This window comes from Etheostoma cragini, chromosome 12, assembly GCF_013103735.1.
Source record: "Etheostoma cragini isolate CJK2018 chromosome 12, CSU_Ecrag_1.0, whole genome shotgun sequence".
Classification (NCBI taxonomy): domain Eukaryota; kingdom Metazoa; phylum Chordata; class Actinopteri; order Perciformes; family Percidae; genus Etheostoma; species Etheostoma cragini.
The window spans coordinates 20,374,581-20,396,411 of NC_048418.1; the positions used below are offsets into that span (position 1 = coordinate 20,374,581).

The window sequence follows — 21,831 nt, forward strand, 5'->3', positions numbered from 1 at the left end:
GGGTGTCCCTGCTTAGCCTCTCTTTTAGTTAAAGGGTCTTATAGATAGAATAATAAGATAAGCCCCTAATACAGTGTTTATAAGTTGTCACAGATAGCTTTATTTGTGGTTAATAAAGCCATTACCGATGTTTTATAGAGCCTTTATATATCTATAATATTCTATTGAATGTGGTTTCTGTATATCGATGTCAACATCAAGTTATGGATATTGTTTTTCAAAGCTTTAGTATTTTAGGTCATTGTTAATGTATAATTACAAGAAAAACAAAATGTCTTGCCATGTTAGCAACTTTGTTATATTAGCAAATGTCTTCTGTCACCCAGATTCACCGTGAGTGCTAACTTCCGCCGCTGTGCGGATGTAGTCAAATGTTTACGGTAATACAACAAGTGACGCTGCTACGGTCACCTCGTTGTGGATTCCAGTACGTCCCTAAATGGCAGAAATAACGTTGAACTAACAGCACTGCTTACGTTGATTAAAACATTCCCAACTTGTGTTAAAATCATGTCGCGGAAGGTGTTGAAATATGTTAGTTAAAAAAAGATTCATTAGTTGTAATGCGACTAGAGCAGAGAGGTAGGAAGACAGCCCGAGCTGACCACTGGTGGTAAAAACGAGCGACCCTCCCCCTACGTTACCGTCCGCGGAAGACATTTAGCATTTTTACAGCACGAATAGGCTACACACAGCCCTCTGAACAGCAGTTTGCATATATTTAACCTGAAAGTGAGTGATTTACAGACGCGTACAGGTGAATATATTTATTTTGCTTTTTAATAAAGAGATTGAGCTCGGCGTCAACATGGAGGACTGCGGTTTCCAGAGCCAGCTACTGTCCGTCATGGAGGTCCTGGCCAAGGCAGCTGTGGCGGAGATAACCCGGCGCGTGGATGACAGCTGCGCGGTGCTCCGGCTGGAGGTGAGCCAGAGCCGGCGGGACATCGAGCTGCTGAAGCGGAAGAGTGAGGCTATGGAGGCAGAGCTGAGGAGGAGCAGAATAAGAGCCAGGAGGAAAGGTGAGGACGGGTTGCCACGATACATGTATTACCTGGTATCGTGTTGTTGTATGTAGTTTCTACACCTACAACTCCTATTCAAGACGCTATGGTTTGTTTGTGCTGTTTTGACTGTAAAATTGTCCAACAACTGTGAAATGAGTGAGTGCTCCTGACCCTTTTTTTCCCAGGTTTCCTTAAACTTTCAATATGGCAGTTACTTCGTACTATTTTGTGTTATGACTGTGTAGCGCTGGGCGGTTTGAAGAAAATCAAATATCACGATATGTTTGACCAACTAGGCCTTACCTTGATATCGATCGACGATATTGTGGGGATTACAATTGGTACTTTCACAAAATATTTCCACAATGATATTTGTGATAAACAATCATCAATAATGTGGATGTAATAAAGTGGGTAAAGGCAAATAATAAAACAGATACAAAAAAACAGAAAAAGACAACACCAGTGTCATATCACTATATTAACATATCCAAAATGTAAGACTATGTCTAGTCTCCAGTGAAAGACTGCTAATCTGGGATTTTGGGCAGATGCCAGGGTCCCTGAGGGCCTTTTGGGCCTTTAGGTGCATGAATGTCATAGCCATGCGCCAGCGGCCCATATCATTTTCTCGGCCACCTTTCAAGCTGCAATAATAAATTTCTTTGGCCAACTGAAAGCCAAACTTCTCCAAATCCTTCACACCTACCAGTATAGTAATCTGATCAGTATTTATATCACATATAAGTCTTTCAATATCACAGTCATGGTTACCATCTAGTCACAAACTTTTACATCAGTCTGCATTCTTTTTTAGCATTATTACTTATCCAGATCAGTTGTTCAAAAACGAGCGTTGTTTGAAATAAAAAATCTACCTGCATTCTTTTATTGGATTATTTATTAGGCGGCGGAGAAAAAGAGAGAAATATAAGAGAGCACCGTTGGCTGAAGGCGAAAAATGCTGCAAACTGACTGATTAAAAAAAATGCAAAAAGTGCAGCTTCAGCTAGCATTAGCGCTAATACTGCTAGCACTAGTGTTAGCAACACATCTGAGCTAGCACACTAAGGAGAAAGACATGACAGTAAGGGGCAAGCAAGAGGAAGATGAAGAGATAGCCATGGATAAGGAATCTCTGGGACTAACCAACACAGAACAACAAGCCTGCTGTGGGTCTCAGTGGGGATTACCAGAAGCAACAGAGATGGAGAGCAATGCTGCAGGAGGGGGTGTAGCAACAGGTACATGTGGCTACTTCAGAAGATCAGATCAACCATGTTTCCACTATTATGATTTATTCATTTATTTATGCATTGGGGTTTTGCCTTGATATGTTTCAGTGCAGTTGTTTATAACATGGGAGTTTACATTCACCATCCCTGGGCTATCTAAAGTGTGTGTTCTTTCCGTGCATCAAGTTTTATCTGCGAGTTGCTGTTTTGGGTGGAAATGCCAGGGCCGTTTTTTCTCATATCACAATATTGATTTATATTGATATATTGCCCAGCCCAGTGACTGTGTGTAATACCAGTGTGAAATGGGGTGTATGATTATTGTTTTTCCTCAGCGTTTTATCCTCCAGCAGCAGAGAGATTCTCTCCTTTCGTCCGAGTGGTGTTGAACAGAGGGAGACAGAGCACGTGTTGGAATGCTGAGGCTCATTCTCAACCCCAGCAGGTATGGATACTACAAAATAATATTTTGATTGTTTATTAATCTGCTTGTTTGATTAGTTAATCAATAATTTAGTACAGATAATGTAACCCTAACCCTAGAGCCCAGTGTTATTTCTTTAATTAGCTTGTTGTGTCTGACCAACAGTCCAAAGCTCACATACGCTCAATTTAGAATGACAACAACTAGAGCAACGACCGATACACCGGCCCGCTGATATTATCGCCCGATATTAGGCATTTCCCGGACTATCGGTATTGGCATTTATAATAGCCGATAAAAAAATCATCACAATCGTTTATTTGTCATTATAAATGATTCTGATGATTTTTTAACGGTCATTATAAATGCCAATACTGATAGATTGAGTATTTTAAAATAAAATAAAACAAACGGTCCAAGTTGAAAAGTCGTTGTCGCCGCAAAAATCACAATACATGCGATTTTCCATGTTTTTTTTCTCCCAACCCTACTTTTCCAGTGCCCCGTGTGAGTTAATAAATAAGTTTAACAGAATGCACAATGAATGGTATTTAACAGGTAGTTTCCGTGTGCGAGTACTAATGTTGAGCGTGGCGTTGCAGTGTGCAGACGTGGGACGTCCTGATGAAGCTGGACCCATCCTGATCAAAGAGGAGGGTGCAGAGGACGACCTGTGGACGAACGAGTCGGAGGACAAACTCGGTGAGTTCAAACACAAACCCGTACATTTCATGCTGCCAGGGGCTCCTTGCATGGCTGGAAACTGGTCACTGCACAATATATATTGTTTTAAAAATTGGCATGGTAATATCAACTGGCGCAATAAACACTAATAGACAATAAATCACCTCATAGTTTTTTGTGTTAGTTAAAAGAAAATATCAGCAGAAAACGGCACTTTAAAATGGAACTGTCATATATATATAATATAATGGTGCAATATATTTAGTTCAATGTTAAATTTGTATAAAATGAAGTTTGCTTAAAATTTTACAATTTGTTGTATTTTAACAGAATACTGACAGCTGCAGAACTGAGTACACTTTTATATCTGCCTATATTTTGCAAATAATATCATTATTTTGGGATTCAACTATTTTTTTGCATATTTTTCTCATATCATGCAGCCTTAGTAAAATGCATAAACAATCCAAGGAATATGTGATGTCTGAATGTACACATGCGTGATACCAAAATTTCATAATCCATTTCAGAGTAGAGAATAGAGGTGAAGAAATGGGACATAATGCCCTCCATTTGGAAACACTCATGTTTTGTGTTCATAACTTGGATTTGTTGAAACAACTGGAACCCGGTAAATTCATGTCAAACGGACTACAGGTTGTCTCTTATTGTTTTTCATCTCCTCAGGTCCATTTTCTCTTGGTTCCACAGCAATTTAATGAACATGAATCCAGACTTGAATCTGCTTATTGAATGGGAATCCTTTTTGGGAAAACTTAAATGGGAAGCCCATTTAAGTTTTACTCATTTTACGCAACATATTTAAATGGCTAAATGTTTTGAACGTTTCTCTGGCAATAAAAAAAAAAGAGTGATATTAAAAGATTTGTTGGACATGGAGCTGATGCGAGGAAAATGTGTGATAACTTTATTGAATACCACGATAACAATATTATTTGTGATAAATAAAAGGAAATAATTTCTAACAAATTGAACACTGATAGAAAAGGCATCACTAAAAGAGCAACAGCAACATTTTAAAGTGCAGTTCGCTACTGATATTTCTTTTCAACTAACATGACAAATCTTTGAGTGTTTTTCACAATGTGTTTATTGCGGCAGTTGACATCGCGATGTCCAAAAAAGTTCATCAATACATTGTGTAGCCCTATTACAACCCACTACTTTAAGATGCTGTGTGCTTTTTCTTCAGTCGGGGAAGCCGAGCAGATGCCACGTATGGAAGCCTCCCAACCTGCCCAGACTGACATCTTTGTAGGGCCTTACCCCCCAGCTGAGAACGCCGACGAGCCTGGATCTCTGGTTTCTCCAACAGACGGCACGTTCCCCGAGCAGCAGCCGAACAGACACCAAACTGCCGCAGAGCTCGTGGTGAAACACGAGAGAGACAGAGAGCCCGACGAGAAGGCAGCTCTTGATTCAGCCCACAGGTTTGTGACCAAGGACGGAGACGGACAGCTGTGGTCGTCCAATCAGTTTATAGACGCTGATGAGCCAAGCTTCCCGTACGCTAAGCCACAGATTGAGCCACCTCCCTTTGCGGCCCCGCCTCAAAGCGGACTGCATTTGGAAGACACGTGGCCCCAGATTCCCTTGATAGGGAAATCCCACTCAGTTGTGGTAAGTTCAGCGCGCATGAAAAGACGAGCCAGAACGTTTGGATGTAAGAGGCCGCAGCCAGATGAAGGACAGGGTGCTTTAACACAGATCAACGCCATGGAGCGATGCTCGGTTCTTCCACCCCCACAGCATCATCAGTACCCAGAGTCTCCTCAACAGAGGAACCCAAACCAGGATTTGACGCTGGCGCCGCCGCCAAACCTAGCCATGAGCGTTTCTTCTTTCTGCGGGCACAGCCGTAGCGGACTTGGCCTGGCGAGGAGGACAAGGACGCCCTGGAGGTCCGGCATTGGCGAGAAGAGGTTCAGTTGCACGTACTGCGACAAAAGCTTCATGAGGTTCAGTCAGCTCAAGGAGCACCTGCGGAGCCACACGGGGGAGAAGCCATTCAGCTGCCTGCAGTGCGGCCGCAGCTTCACCAAACAGTGCAACCTGATCCGACACGCGGTGGTGCACAGCGGAGAGAAGCCCTACGCGTGCTCAATGTGCGGCAAGTGCTTCACCCAGCGCTCCAGCCTCAAGTCCCATCAGAAGACAGCACACTGACTTCACAGGAGTTTAGGGCCGATTTGTGCATCTGCGTTAGAGCGGGCCTAAAAAACAAATCAAAACCGACCCTACCCGGCCGACACATTAACTGTAATTATGAGCCTGAGCCCGATTTAAACACAACGTTAAAACTGCCATTATTAACTACAATTCAGAGTTTTTTGAACTACAAAAATTGTTTTGGAATGATCTTAATGAATAATGTGCCAAGGAGGAAGCATGTACACTGCGTTGTTTGTTTATTCAGAATGGAAGGGATCACAAATGGATCTGAATGAAGAAACGTAAAAAAAAACATTGACCTATAGCTCCCTCAGCCGAATAGTGTGGCTAAGGGCCAAGAGCTATGGGAGAAGCTGGAGAGGCATCGCTTTCTCCCCAATTAGGCCCGACAATAGTGGCAGAAAATACGGGTCAAATTTGGGCTTGAGTTGAGGATCTAAACTCTACTCGGTGTTAAATCCACGGTGTAGGTATGTACGTACAGTACATCCGCCTAGATAAGGACCTACACCATAGCTTTGTGTGCTCCTCTCAAAAAAAGGAAACTACATGTCACTGCGATGGCCTTCTGGCTTAAAATGTTTTCAGAAACACGTTTGCTTGTCAGTGGTCAGTGAAGAGAACCTGGCGCCAACACTAGTGTACAATGCTGGGAAGCATATAAGCATAGACGTATGGCGAATATGGACATGTGATTGACCGTGGTCAGAAAGCATAGGGGAGACACTTTGTTTCTCCCACTATGACTCTAGACTAGAGTCACTTCTCGCTCCAAAAGCTAAATCGCCGTCACTCTCTCACTTGCTCTACCACACGCACGGACGCTCCGCGCGGAGCCCCAGCAGAAGCATAAATCAGCTTTATTTTACACATCTGATTCACCAATATATGATATGAAATTGTTTTGTTTGTTTTTACTGTTGTTTAAATGTATATATTTTTGTATAAAACCGTTACATATTATAATATTTAAATATTATTGATACAATAAAACCGACTAGACTGGAATTGTTGAATACCAAAAATTTGTTCAAAGCTATGGTGCGTAGTTTTAACGCTGTCCGGAAATCATTCAGCGTCTTTCTTGGTATTCCTACCGCTCAACGCAGCTACTAGTGTCCATTCTTTTGCGTACAGTTTGTTGGCGATGAGGAATAAGTTACAGTAACATTAGTACAAGGGGGACTGATTGGTTGCGGCTGGAAATCGGAAAAGTCTCTCTAATGGATGGAACATGTAAGAACATTATTATAGTAGCATTGACAATACATATGCCTGAGCAGTGTAGTACATATGTATAACAGGGAGCATTTGAGCATTAAATATTCAAATATTTCAAAAAAATAAAAATAGAATTTGAATGGTAATATAGAGGAAGGCTGACCTCTCTAACACACGCACGCATGCACGAAATGCGTGGACAGTTCGACACCAACTGTCAACTAGGGTTGCATAGTCAGACCTAGCTCCACAGCGCTGCGTAGGGAGGTCTTGCAACAGCAGCAAACACTCTGGGTTGTTTGCCTTTCTTTAACCCTTATATTGTACTTGGGTCATATTGACGCGTTTCGAAATGTTTTATATAAGAAATATGGATTTCTTTCAGCCAAATTGGCCCAAATAACACAGATGGTACAACGTTCTTCAGGTAACAATAATGATTACTCTCATTGAATTATTTTATCATTATTCAGTTCATTTTCAATTTTGACCTGGAAGGACAAGTTCATGGTTAACAGGAAGAAAACACAAGGGTTAAACCAATCACAATCTTCTTGGGCGGCGCTAAGCTCCGGACGCAGCGACGGTGGCTCCGCTAAATAGTCTCAGGAAGGAACTTGTTTTGGTGAAATATGTGAACCCTGCAAAAGAAAACGCCACATACAATATTAAATAAAATAAACTGGTGACACACTACAGTAACGTGAGCAATCTAAATTAGCTGGATACATAAACCTCATTAGCTCTTACCAGCGTATCTCTGTGTGTACTTCGTCCACAGACATCACACAAATTGGTCCCAAGACGTCCCAGTTAGAGAGGAAAAGCCCTAAACATATTCTTTGTGAATCCTTACAATCATTCTCCAAAAGAAGCACGCAGGCTTGCCTTGTCGCCTGATCCAAATTTTCTTCAAAACTTGCCATTTCCAGCGTGTAGCGTTGCTCAGAGGTTGCTGTTCCTCAAAGCACCGGCGTTGAACACAAACACAAAGAAAGCTGAGGGTGAGGGACATCGGGAACTTTTGGGTAAATGAACCGTCGTCGATCCAGACTAAGGCTAAATCCCAATCCTTCCCCTTACCCCTTCCCCTTACCCCTTCGCCTAGCTTTTGCGCGTTCACGCGGGACCTAGTTCTGTCCCAATTCCTATTACGACCTAGGGGAAGGGGATTGACCAAGGGGTGTATACCCCTTGGAACCTAGTGTGAACGCGACCTCACTTGAAAACACACATCAACGATGGCTGCCGCATCAACCAGAGAGACGCATAAATGTAAGTACTTTTGGTTTAAATAATTGATTAAGAAGTTACGACAGTTTTGTTTTGTGGTCTATGCAGTCCTGTGCATATGTACTTGCAACCATGTTCCTAACTGAAACTTTTTTTAAACCGGTAGCTTGCGCTAACGCTAATTGCTAACGCTCGTTGATTTGCACAACAGTTCCGCATTTGTCTGCCTAGAATTGACTGTATACATCGCATATAAGAATTGCATGCATTAACGGTTTATGATACATTCGTCCTTAATTTCCACGTTGTTTAAAATCAATAGCGTGCTGATAATGCAAGCTTTGCTTAACATAGTACACTACTTGCTTATGATATTTTGATACATGCTGTTCATTGCATTCACATCGAATGTTGTGCAAAGTATATTAATAGTAGTATTTTGTTGTCCCAGTCCATTCCTGCCATGTGCTTTGTCCTAGGGGGAGATGCACTAGCTAGCCATGTTAACTGTCCACATGATGAATCCCGTCTCTGAATCCAATGTGAGACCAAAGGTTTTCACACTTCTCTTGAACCAAATACATACGACTTCCTAAATGTTAAGCCCCGGCTGTCTGAGCTTTACAGAGTGTGAGTAAAGGTTGCTCTGAAATACAGAATAAGAAATAAACGCAAGGAAAACTCTGGGAAGCTTTGTTATTCTATCAGCAAAAAAAACATCTCAATCTGTATTCATCCAGGCAGGTAACACACACTTTTTACACAAATATACAAAGGTAAGACATTAAAAAGGTTTTCTTATAAATATCAAATTAGATCCTTTATACTGTAAAACAGTGTCATAAACGTTACATTGGTTGCATAGAAAAGTAGTGATGAGTTCATAGGAGATCGCTATACAAGTGCATTTTAGTGCCTATTGAAGTGATGGGACCACATGAGACTGAGATCAGCAGAATGGAACAACAAAGACAAACAGGCTTCAACAAATAGAAATCTACAGTCATTTAGTTGTACACAAACATTTAGAAGAACAGTGAAAACCATTTTGAGGTTTAATGTGCTCCAATTTAAAATAAAATACACATTGGATTTGAAGTCAACTCCCGCCACTTGAAGTTAGGCTGAACCATCTTTGCAAGAAAATAAAAAAGTTGACTCATTTGTTTAGCACTAATAATTTGGGATAGAACACCTACTACTCAGCTCAACTCTATTTCAACATTTTCTTCACAACAGAGCGAACAACTCGACAACAGAAACGTCTGAGCGGTAAGAACTGTAAGACCAGGTTGTGCAGTTTCTCTCAAAATCTAAATATTATTCCTTCAACCCCGGGACTGAGTCATTGGCTCCTCCTCCTCAAATGCCTCCATTATGTGAAGTCTCTGGACTTTAAAGGTGAATGAGGTTCAGCCGTGTCGTTTTTCTTTACGACGCTGCGTTTGACACAGAATTAAACTTAGTGGTGTTTGTGTGGGATTTAAATTCCAAATTTTCTTTTAACAACTTACAATTTTGCCTTTGCATGGGACAGTATAACTTGAGGGTAGCAGGCTGCGCTCGATGGTGTTTTTTGCCTCCAACATCTCCTCCCAGGCAGCTAACCCTACACGTAACCACTGCCATGCTGCCTGGATGGGGACGTTGGAGGCAAAAAAACACCAAACACCGCAGTTTGCGTGTGGGACTTAAGGAAGCCTATCTCCTCTCTGCATCACACTGAAACAATGAGCCCATGGCAGCTTTCCGTTGTAACTGATAATCAACAGTCTGGAAGGAGCATCGACCGTTATCGCTGTTTGTTTCACATCACTATTTCAGGACATTTTTGCAGCATTTTGACGAATGTATTATCAGTTTTTGTATATAGCTGATGTATAATTTACTGTACTGCAGTTTAGGGCTGGGTACCAAAAGTGTTGAATTATGGAAAAATGCCTTCTTCCAAACCCAAGAAGTATATCAGCATCAGTGAGCCAATAAGCATGCAGCGTGCTATTGCCAAGATCTAATGTCTGTGATTGGCTGTCTAATGTTACACAACATAGAGACACACAAAAAAAAACTAAGTTACACAGAGAGACGCGGCTCACCGGGTAGGAGCTAAATAAATAATTAATATGTTTGTGGTGTTGTAATTTCTTTTAGTTTTATAAAATTGGTATTGAAAAAATGATTGTTTAGGAACCGGTTTTGAGAAGATGGTATCGGAATTTTAATATTTTTGAACGATACCCTTTATGCAAGGTGATTTCCCATCTTTAGTGAGCCCCTGGTTTCTAGAAATTTCAGTTGTGAGTTTAAAGTGAGACTGTGCAAGTTTTGCAGCACAACATCCGCTGTAGCCATGAATTACAGCCTGACTGATTTTAAATTCATTTTGGATTTTGTGAATCGTTGCGTTGCTTTAATAGCTCAGGGTGAAAGTGGATTCTTGCCTTTTGCGACTGTATTTGTGACACAAAAAAGGATGTGGTGCCCATAAAACAGCAGAAAGTCAATACAGCCATTTCTAAAGGGTGCTAACATTAGCCACCATAAGCTACTGGTAAGACCAGACCGAGAACGGCTATAGCGGCTAAATCCCTGAATCTTCTGAAGTGAAAAAGTAATTCAACTTTTCATATGAAAGAGGAAGATTGTTGACTTTTCTTTCAAAGGTTACATACTTTTACTTTAAATCATTTTTTTTAACGTAGCTTATTTTTTCATGCTCATTGTGTGTGAATAGAGAGGCGATGGAGACCGTTTTGAAAACTTATGGTGCGTTCGAATAAACTCTTGACATCCGAGATTTGAAAGTTGGCTTTTGGGAAGCAACTTTTAAATGCAAAAAAAAAAAAACTTTACAGTGTCCTTTTACTACAACATTTGCCTACAGTTTGTGTTCTGGATGGGATGTCTCGCCCTGACTGCCTGTGAATGCTCGGCTTTGACTGCTGAATGGCGTTAGCTGGACTGTTACAGAACACCTGACCCAAGGAAAAGGCCACTGTGTCATCCAGTGGCTCCTCTCTTATTCACTCATTGCTGTTAGGTGAATCACCTTGAGGAGACCTGATTCAATGTTTTACCTCTGCAGTCTAGATCCGTGGGGTTGCTAACATTGTTAGAGATTAAACTCTTTTTTACACACAAAGTTATTCTAAATCACCTCTAAATGTTCTTGTTGTAATATCAGCGCACTGTCTTGTTAATCAGGAAAATATGGGATTTTTCTTAAGTTAGCAGAAGCGTTTGCCTAACATAACACAGGAGGAAAGTATCAAAACACGAGCCCTGATTTTTAAACACTCACACATACACAACACAAGGGATCTTCAATAAACCTCATCATGGACAAAATGCCTAACATAAGACACCTTTTAAAGAAAACATCTAAATCATCCCACGATATTAAATATTAACCTTTTTCAGAAAAATAATCTCTATGCCAAGTGTCCATTGTGTTGATACAATTTGTTTGTGCTGAACGGAGACCCGGGTGATAATATCTTTAGAAGAGACTTCGTTATCTACATCAGGTGTGCTTGATTTATGAATCCAAGTTATACATTCACTTGACAGATTTAAAAAACAAAACAAAAATTAAGTGGTTTTTCTCTTTTTTTTTTACGTTTTTATTTTTCTAAAACCTTTGAAATGTGTCCGGTCTGTCAGTCTGATGCCTCTAGGGGGAAAAGTCTCCCTTCTCTGCTGTGTGTGTGTGTTTGTTTGTTTGTGTGTGTGTGTGTGTGTTCGTTCCATGAGGCAGGTTTCTGTCTCTGTCTATTGCCTCTATGTCCTCAGTCCAGGGGATATCATCCATCCTTCTTTTTTTTCCAAATCCACCAAATCCTCCGTGTGTGTGTGTGTGTGTGTGTGTGTGTGTGTGTTACATGGGGCAGTGTGTTTCTGCCCCTCTGTCTGGTCCCTCACCTTCGACCAGGCTAGTGGAGCAGTCCATTGCCTCCCCACTGTTTCTGTCGCTGCTGGGGACCATCGGAGACCAGCTCTCTCTGGGCTCATCCTCCTCGTTTCCCTCCTTCCTCCCCTGTCCCTCTCGTTCCTCCTCCCTTCCTCTCTGCCTGCAGTAAGGCGGGATCTCAACCACAACGTATTTTTTCACCCAGCCGCCCAGCACTCCCTTCTGCCGTACGTCATTTCCACTCAGGCCTGCGTCACACCTGGAGTTAGTTGCTGAGAGAAATAAAAAAGGGAAAAGAGGGGAAACGGTGTTAAGGAAAAAACTCAGGAGCAGCACATCTCATTTCACATAAGTGAAGAAAGATCAGGAGACTTTGATGACTTACACAGGAGAATTTAATTAACTCCATTGAAGGAAGAATTTAGGGAGACAGTACAGTTTAACCACGTTAAAGGTGTTATTGTGTCATGCGGTCCCAACTCTCTGATGTTGTGTGATGTGATGTTCTTAGAGAACAGTTGAAAGTAGAAGTGTCTCATGATATATTGTCTCTAAAATTCAACTTTTTATTTTTGTTAAAGAAAGAAAAGAAAATCCCAACACTCTTCATTGAAAATGCCAATACAATGTATCGTGAAAGAATCAAATCGGGACAAAGGTATATCGTCCCGGCCCTGTTTTTCAATACTTTTAAGACCTGGTGGGAACCCTGTAAAGAGACACCCGGATCAGAGAACTCACGTGGCAGCGTTGTGGAGAGCTGGCCGAGGTTACACGTAACAGAGCCGTAGTTGTTAGAGCTAACAGCAGCAGCAGCAGCCAGGTGGGAGATGTCGGAGCGGGGAAGCTGGGGGGACACCGGTAAGGAGTGACACTGTCTCCCCGGCAACTGCTGCCAGTAGTACGACGTCTCCTGCTGGGCTCCTCCGGGCCCCCGAGCAGACGACTGGGTGCTGAACACACTCCCCGGAGGAGAGTGCAGGTCGAACACCAGCGAGAAGACCGACTTGCTGGGCACGTCATAAAACTTGATCTTTCCCCCGCACAGGTCCTCGCGGGCGGTGAACGGGTTGATCTTGCGAGCTTTAGAGGCTCCGTGAGTGATGGGGGGGTTATAGTAAGGATCCTGGACGTTGACTTTCCTTCCTGGTTTGCAGGAGAAGATGTCCGACTGGCTGCGACTGAGCCAGATGTTTCGGCGGGGGCGGGGGGATTTCGGCGGGATTTTATCGTCCTGGAAGCCCAGAGAGTTCAGTCGCTTGAAGCCCTGGATCTTCTCACCTTGAGACAAAAAAAACAGGTATGTTTTTTTTGACACAATTTTAGGTTCAAATGTACATATCACTGGGAGACACTGGGAGACACTCCCATTGACAAATGATTGAGTAGTCAGGGGAATCTATACAATCGAAAGAATAACTTTCATGCTGAGATTACAGAATGCAGGATTTATGGATCGCTGGTCACCTTGGCTGGATGTGGGTGCCGGTGGAGGGGGGTGGCTTAGGAGCTTTTGCAACTAATGCCTTCTTTGTAAATGTATGTGATACGAGGTCGCTGTGGCTGTCAATGTCAATGATATGGCTTTTATGTTGCTACTTTTGGTGCGTATCGTTTTCCGTGAACGGATAAAACTGATGCAATTGTGGAGAAATATGTTCTACAACGTTATGAGTGAGAAGGGTTTGTATAAGTAACGTTGTAATGTAGGTAACATGCAACTCCGTGTAAGGAGATGGACCAGAAGAAAAGAGACAACTGGATTTAAAACATAAAAGAAATATTGTAACAATTGGAATGCATGTTAATATACTGTATACAAGTGTTCAATAAACAAAGTTGATAAGAAAAGGTCCACATTATATAAAATTATAACTATATTAATTCTAGAGCTGTAGCTTCCATTTTTTGAGAGATTATTTTATTTTAAGTGCTTAAATAGATAATCTAATGTAACCATTAGGTGGCGATACAGGCTAAATCCTGCATAGAGAACAGAGACAGGAGTTCCTTGAATCTCTGGATTATACAGAATTGTCCTCTACAGTGTGGTTGGATTTGAATATTCTCTTAAACTTGAAGTAGTGCAGCAGGGAAATAAATTTTAGGATTAAAGAAAGAATCTGAGAACGACAGAAAAAGGGATTTCAACTAGAAAATAAAATGGCATGTCTTGAAGGAAATGAAGTCTCAGTTTGCAGCAATCGATCACATTGTTAGGAAAGAGACAGAAATAGCAATTTCCTTAGTTGGCAAAAGTCAGATACTCCTTAAAGTAGACACATAAACATGAAGCATGAAAACATCTTACTTTATCCTCCTTTCAATCCCATTTTTTGTTTCGCTTCTGCCAAGCTAGGAAGTATCTGATTACTCATGTGACTCACCATAGCCAAAACAGCTACTCTAAGAAAATATTTAGCTGAAAAGTGATTTTGCAAGAGAAATGTTTCCTACTACGGGGGTGATGCTGGTTTACAAGAAATGCTAACAGGTAAACAGAGAGGGGGAGCAGAAGAACATCATGCCAACTGTCAGATCCAGGCCATGTTATACACACAAAAGTAACTACATAAGATGTATTTCTTAGGCCAACAGGCCAGTATGTGTTTAATAAATGTTGTTAACTTCTAAGTACAGTATAGTAACTAAGTACATTTGCTCAACTAAACTACTTAATAGACCCCGACTGAATATTGGCCGATATTATCTATCTATCTATCTATGCATTAATAATATATATATATATATATATATATATATATATATATATATATACACAATCTTTTGAATATTTATTCATCAGAATCATTTATAATGAAAAAAATAAATGATTCTGATAAATTAATATTAAAAAGAATTAAATAAAACGGACGGTTTGCCATGTTATGAGCATTGGCGTTGCATAGTTTGTCCACCAGAGGATGCTCTACAAAGTCCCTGTTATTGTGTTTTTTTTCCAAGGACTTTAAGTTTCATATCTTAAGTTTGAATTTTTATACATTTATCAAAACTTTAATATATTTTGATGTTCCTCTGTTCTGTTGTGACAATAAAACGAATTATCATTATTATAGTGAGAACTCATAACTAATTTAAGGAAAATCTGTTTATTTTTGGGGATTTTTATTTCAAATGAATATTGGCCGATATATATCAGAATATCATTTGTATATACAATTTGTATCGGAATAGGCCTTAAAAATCAGTCGAGCTCTAGTACTTAAGAACACATTTGAGGTACTTTTACTTTACTTTTCATGCCACCTTCTACTTCAATCTGCTACATTTCAGAGAGAAGTACTGTAATATAGCTTTAGTTACTAGTTACTTGATAAATTAAGACTTTTGCACTCCCAACATTTAGTTTATAAAATCTGATGTTTTATTATAATTGAAGCTACCCAACAATATAAGGGCCTACACGGTCCAACTGAAATGATGAGACCATTAAACAAACAACTGTTTGGATCTATTACACTTTTTAAAATGGGAGGATTTTTCTGCACTGAGTCATTTTACTTCTTTCCAGATGATACTGACATACTTAAGTAACATTTTTAATGCAAGACTTTTACTTGTAACAGAGTATTTCAACGGTGTGGTACTACTTTTCACCATTGCAACACCTTAATAATGTGAATTATGTAAATACTGTATCATAATATTCCTTTAGCTATGTAAATATCCACACTCCTTTATATTTATTTATTCCTTTATTTATATTTCTACTATTTGTGCAACTTTAACACAGAGTTTCCCTTCGGGGATCAATAAAGTATTTCTGATTCTAATTCTGATTCTAGTACTTGTACGTATAAGTAAAAGATCGGCATACTTCTTCCATCCTGGCTTTGTCTAGATTAACAACCCAAAACAAAAGAATCCACGTTTGCGTCACTACTATAAATCACTCCTGCGACCTGCGATGTCATGGCGTTGTGTTCACCTTCTTCACACACCGTAGTACTGAGGAAAATGAGCCAGCTGGACGTCCAAACAAAAACATTACAGCCCCAGCCCCGACTCTGTGTTGTTCAGACATGCAGGCGGCGGTACGCTGGACCAAATTAGAAGTGAAACCTGGGCCTGCGTGGATCAAGTATCTCAGAGCAGTTTTCCTCCTAAGTCATAGTGAAGTTTATATTATAAGCAACCCAAGGACTCTGTACTCCGCTGCTTTTAAGTGGGATACGGATACATGTAAGAACTGATTTTTCCTGAATAACTTACTGGGGTGCAAAGAACAGGTGATCCAGATTCCAGAATACTGGAAATAAAAGAAAGGGAAGTTTAAATCTGGCTTGAACAAAGCTGGTTGTATGTTTGGGTGAGGACAGTGTAAACAGTAGCTGACTGAACACACATGGAAACAACACTGCACTTTGCAAGAGGAACTGGAAGAGGAGAGGAGAAGAGAGAAGTTTGTGTCAGGCTGGACACTTGACGTGTAACAAGAGAAATATTGGCCAGCTGAGCGCCTGGCAGTCTGACTGGTACGAGTGGAGGGAAAAATTGATTCACATGAATGTATCGTGAGGACTATGGTTAACTGCTCTGTTAACAGATCTCTGCAGGGTAAATCCAGACAGCTACCTAGACTAACTGTCCAATCAGAGTTTTCTGTTACACGACTAAAACTACCTTTTAACGTACACATTTTCCACCAAAACAAGTTCTTTCCCGAGGCTATTTTGCAGAGGACTGCTTAGCACTGCCCAAGACGATTGTCATTGGTTTAATGCCAATAAACCAGAGCACGGTTTTCTCCCATCCCAAAATGCTGTGTGGACTAGCCAGACCCTCCTCTGCAGCACCGTGAAGGAAGGTCTGGAAATGTGAGGCTCCCTGTTTCCCCTCCCACCACTTTCCTTTACAGGAATTTACAAGCATATTTTTTGTGGACAAAAGGAGTAAACTATTATTTCCTTTAAAGAACTGACGACCCCCAGCATCACAGAGTGAGACTTTTCGCAGCACTGGTACCTTTGTTTATGGTCTTCTTGTCGTTGTCCCCGCTGAGTGGGACGCACTCATGCTCCATCTCTTCAACTTTAAGGCGTGCGAGAATCTCCTCGAGGTGTCTGACGATGTCTGGGAAGGATGGACGGAGTTTAGGATCCATCTGGGGGAGGAAAATAATGGAGTTATGGAGAAGTATTAGATGTGTATTTTTATACTGTAGCGTGGTGAATTGGTAGGGATTCATTCCACTCATCAGATTATCATCAGGGAAAGTAACTAAGTAAAATGTATTTATAAAGTGCATTTCACAGATAGAATCACAAAGTGCTTTCCATTAAAACGTACAATACATATTAAAAATACAAGACACAAATAAAATTACAAAGTAATACGTTAAGTGGTCAAGCCCATCTTTGTATAATTTTTTAAAGAGTTCACAGCTTTAGTGCTTAACTGGGTTACGCGCTGCGCGATCACGGAAGGCTTGTATCGTATGGACGCGCCGACAGATTTGACGTCTTTCCTTAGAATTCCTTAATGGGGGTGACAGAAACTACGCACTATAGCTTTAAACTACATTCATAGAGGAGGCTGGCCAATATTACTGATATTTTCTACCTGACAGAATGAGCTACCTTACTTTAAATGTCCCATGGCATGGTGCTCTTTGGATGCTTTAATATAGTCCTTAGTGGTCCCTTAATACTGTATCTGAAGTTTCTTTTTTATAGACCTTAGTGGTCTACTAATACTGTATCTGAAGTCTCTTTAATGTAGACCTTAGTAGTCTACTAATACTGTATCTGAAGTCTCTTTTAAACAGACCTTAGTGGTCCCCTTATACTGTATCTGAAGTCTCTTTTATTGAGACCTTAGTGGTCCCCTAATACCATATCTCAAGTCTCTTTAATGTAGACCTTAGTGGTCCCCTAATACTGTATCTGAAGTCTCTTTTATACAGACCTTAGTGGTCCCCTAATACTGTATCTGAAGTCTCTTTTATACAGACCTTAGTGGTCCCCTAATACCATATCTGAAGTCTCTTTAATGTAGACCTTAGTGGTCCCCTAATTCTGTATCTGAAGTCTCTTTTATACAGACCTTAGTGGTCTCCTAATACTGTATCTTAATGTACTTTTTACTCCACTACAATTATCTGACTGATTTATTAATTTAAAAATTAAGACTTTTGCACACAAAACACATGTAGTTTATAAGAATTGATCATAACCTCATGGAAAATGAACACCAATTACTTTCCATTTACAAAAAGGTGCTACACATAACAGTTTAACATTACAAAAAAATATGACCATGTTAATTGTGCAAACATGATTTACATAAACAAAGAAGGCCGCAGCTGATGCCTCTACAAGCATTTGCATTGCATTTAACAAGTTGGTCTTCCAGGAAATCTACTTTTATTGTTTGTTATGGCTTTTTTGGCACTTACCTTTGAAAACATGCAGTTTCTTAGAATATCAAGAGGTTTCATCACACATATGTATCATATTACATCTTCATTGAAAATATTTAAAAGGGGGGAAAATTCAAAAAGTAGGGACTAAAGTTGAAGATGAACAAAAATAAGGCAGGAATAAGGAGAGGTAGGTAGACTGTGTATCATATATGAGGTATATGAGGGAGCATGCTGCTGGGAGGGAAAAAGAACAGATGGTAGAACAGGACGGGGCAAAAACATGTGGCTTAAAGATGGAGACACACAGCTCACACAGAAATGCAAAGGGGTTGAAATAAGAGGCTAGAAATATACTGCAAGTCTGACTTTTATAAAACTAAAATAACACCTAGGTGCTCCGGGAGAAAACTTGGATGGAGGAAGAGGGAGAAAAGGAGGATAAAAGCGAGACAACAGACAAGGATGACAAGAGATGGAGGGAGGCCAATATAGGATCAGTCAGCAGGGTGCTCCAAAATCTTTAATGCCTTTGCCCACTGTGCTTTGTAACAATGTCAGAGAAAACAAACAAAAAACACAATTCCAGGCCTGTGATTATGATGTAATGAAAGAAAAAAAAACTATATTCTCCTGGAAAAAAGAGATTTGTTTTGCTTTGATTTACTAAACGTCCTTTCTGTTTTCAATAGTGATTGGTTTCACAGAAATCAAAGTATAATCAGAGAGAAAAGCCGAGTCTGCCGAGGAGCTGATCCAGCTTTTAGTGAACAGAAGACCCCCTGGATAGTGAGCTAATTCAGATTATTCAGATAATCGGATTGCCCCTTTATTTCCGAACAATGGAAGAATACAGTAGTTACTTAAGAAATTAAAAATAAAACTGAGGAACTCCCAAAAAACAACAGAGACAAGCCATTTGGAAAATGTCTCTCTCTCGACAGAGAAAAGTTTGTCATAAACACCTTCTTGTCATAGGTGCACTTAAACATGACTAAACATCAACTTTAGCAGATATAAGTTTGCTGGCCTGTAACAATTATTACATAATTGTAAAAAAAATACAATCACAATTTATTACAATTTATTTACGTAATTGCGATTTGTTTGATTAACCTAAATGAATTCCTCAGATTAGCTAAGGTCATCAGGTGTATGATTGTTGATGTAGATTATTGATTTTGTTTAGATATGCCAAATTGTAATTATATCAGTCATATCATATTGGTCAGCCTGCTGAGCTAAAGCTATTGAACACACACACACACACACACACACACACACACACACACACACACACACACACACACACACACACACACACACACACACACACACACACACACACACACACACACACACACACACACACACACACACACACACACACACACACGGTTAAAAGTTTGGGGTCACTTACAAATTTCCATTTCACTCCATTATAGACAGGATACCAGCTGATCTGGGTGGGTGGCTGATCTTTAATGCAATATCTACATTTCCCATTATCAACAACCATTCGTCCAATGTTCCAAAGGCACATTTTGTTTACTAATCTGATATTATTTTAAAAAAAACTTACTAAGAAAACATTAAACAACCCTTTTGCAATTATGTAAGCACATAATGTAATCTGGAAACTGCTGCCCTGGTTAAAAAAAACAAGGCAACTGATCTCAGCTGGGATTCTGTCTATAATGGAGTCCAATGGAAATTTGTGCGTGACCCCAAACTTTTGACCGGTAGTGTGTGTGTGTGTGTATAAATATATATATATATATTTTAGGGAGGAATACAGTTAGAAAAAAAAGTTAAGAAAAGGAGCAGTGATGACTATTTTGCCATATAGTTTTGCCAAAAGTGATGACAATTCTTTTGTACTTTTTTTGTCCCTTTCTATTCTTTTTTGTGTTAATGATTAATGCTTTGTTTTATATATTGGTGAGGACACATTGTCCATTTTATGTTATGTTGAGAAATATTTTTTGATTTTATGATAATAAAGGACATGGTTTACTTGCCGTGTACTATCACAAGTAGACATGGAATTTGTTACAATACTGTTATGTCTTACGTGACAGAAGCAGAGACAGACTGATTGGACAGAAGTGTAGTGGACTTACATTACAGCAGTTGAAGGCCAGCTGGAGGAAGTCCGGCGGACAGTCTCCAACCATGTGCTGGAACGTGTGATAGTCCAGGCCAAAGTTCTGCTCAGGAGGAAGAGAAGACAGAGCGATTTGGATAGATGAAAGTCAAACAGGAAATATGTATTTACCATTCTAAAAGTGGGATGAACACAGAGATGGCCAAGGCTTCGTCAGATGTTTGACATACTGCAACTCCTCTGCCAAAAGCAGCTTCATGTCAAACTAATCCCTCGGACACGGTCCTACTGACTGCCAAGTTTGCATTTGGGCTCAGTCCCCTGGCAATTGAAATCACACAGGCTGTGAGATACAAGAATGTCTTTCTGCAGCTTTCAAAAAGTTTTTACAATATTTTGGATATTGTACACATGGAGATACACTGGTAAGAGCAAATGACGTTTAACCAATTGGTGTTTCAGGCCGCCCACTATGGGGAGTAGCAACATGTTACTTCACTGACATAAGCTTTGTAAATAAACTCAGACATATTCTGGTGACAATGTCAAAGTTATCTGTCTATATATACATATATATTAGAGCTGGGCAGCGATTACAAGTTTTAATCGCAATTTATTGCATAATTTCCCTGATTAATCGCAAATAATCGCAAAATGAATAATGAGTTCAAAAGTAGTGTATATAGTGCAATTTTATTTTTAAATGTTCCGCCATATGTATGAAAGTGCCGTAATATTTGTTCTGCAAAAACTTACCAGCATTTTGTTTATAAAGTAGCAGTTAAATAAAATATTTAGTGTACATCTCAACTTAAACCCTGTATTTATCATGTCCAGAGATGAATTCCATCTGGTTGGAACGTCTTGCATCAGCGACTCTTTATGTCCACGTTCTTCTGTTGTTGCTCCAACTTTGCAGCACTTGCTGGACTGGGTTTAGAGTTCCCCACAACTTTTCTGCACTTAGCAAGGACACTGTCCAACGCGCTGTTAAGCAGAGACACTGTGACAGAACGCTGGAGACCGTGCGCAAAGCAGGGGACATGATCAAATGGCAGAAGGTTCATCCTTTTTCGTATCTATTCGTACTATCTGTGCTAACTGCGGTGACTTTATTTGACACATTCCACTGCTGTGCAACTTCAAAAAAAGTGTCCCGCGCATGTTTCAGCATAATGTCTCTCCTCTGTTTTCATTCCAGTCAGAGCATGTGAATACAGTGCCCACTTTTCATCAATATAATGCATTGTAACTCCGAGACAATTCTGGTTACCCAGTGAGTCCAATAATCCCTAGTAAGAGCAACAGCGGGTGCATGTTGTAGCGTTGATGCTTTTGCAGTCCTCTCCTTTTCATACAACTCGTGTATTCTTCTTGTGATGGTGCGTCTTGAGGGAATCTCATACCTGCAGTCATTGTTGCGATTCTCAGACCA

At 40.2% G+C, this 21,831-nt stretch overlaps 2 protein-coding genes across 3 annotated transcripts in view; one reads left to right on the forward strand and one right to left on the reverse strand.

Moving 5' to 3' along the window:
* The first annotated feature begins 372 nt into the window (after positions 1-372).
* si:ch211-155e24.3 (uncharacterized protein LOC100150696 homolog) lies at positions 373-5,579 on the forward strand. The gene is made up of 4 exons (XM_034886853.1): positions 373-1,022; positions 2,578-2,687; positions 3,269-3,368; positions 4,564-5,579. The coding sequence occupies exons 1-4, from the start codon at positions 809-811 to the stop codon at positions 5,535-5,537; spliced, it is 1,398 nt and encodes a 465-aa protein (XP_034742744.1). The 5' UTR covers positions 373-808; the 3' UTR covers positions 5,538-5,579.
* A 5,135-nt stretch (positions 5,580-10,714) lies between these two features.
* The window catches only part of tesk2 (testis associated actin remodelling kinase 2), a 43,540-nt gene continuing 32,423 nt past the window's right edge, over positions 10,715-21,831 (reverse strand). For both annotated transcript variants that reach the window (XM_034886820.1, XM_034886819.1), the window contains 4 exons: positions 20,413-20,499; positions 16,894-17,032; positions 12,649-13,188; positions 10,715-12,179 (listed from right to left, as the gene is read on the reverse strand). In XM_034886820.1, the coding sequence (XP_034742711.1) occupies positions 11,875-12,179; positions 12,649-13,188; positions 16,894-17,032; positions 20,413-20,499 (1,071 nt within the window). In that variant the 3' untranslated portion in view covers positions 10,715-11,874. The remainder of the gene's footprint in view (positions 12,180-12,648; positions 13,189-16,893; positions 17,033-20,412; positions 20,500-21,831) is intronic.

Bases quoted from the DNA above. Each gene is read 5' to 3' on its own strand.
- si:ch211-155e24.3 (XM_034886853.1), top strand. From the start codon at position 809: ATGGAGGACTGCGGTTTCCAGAGCCAGCTACTGTCCGTCATGGAGGTC. The intron at 1,023-2,577 runs GTGAGGACGGGT...GTTTTTCCTCAG, and splicing joins AATAAGAGCCAGGAGGAAAG to CGTTTTATCCTCCAGCAGCA. The intron at 3,369-4,563 runs GTGAGTTCAAAC...CTTTTTCTTCAG, and splicing joins CGAGTCGGAGGACAAACTCG to TCGGGGAAGCCGAGCAGATG.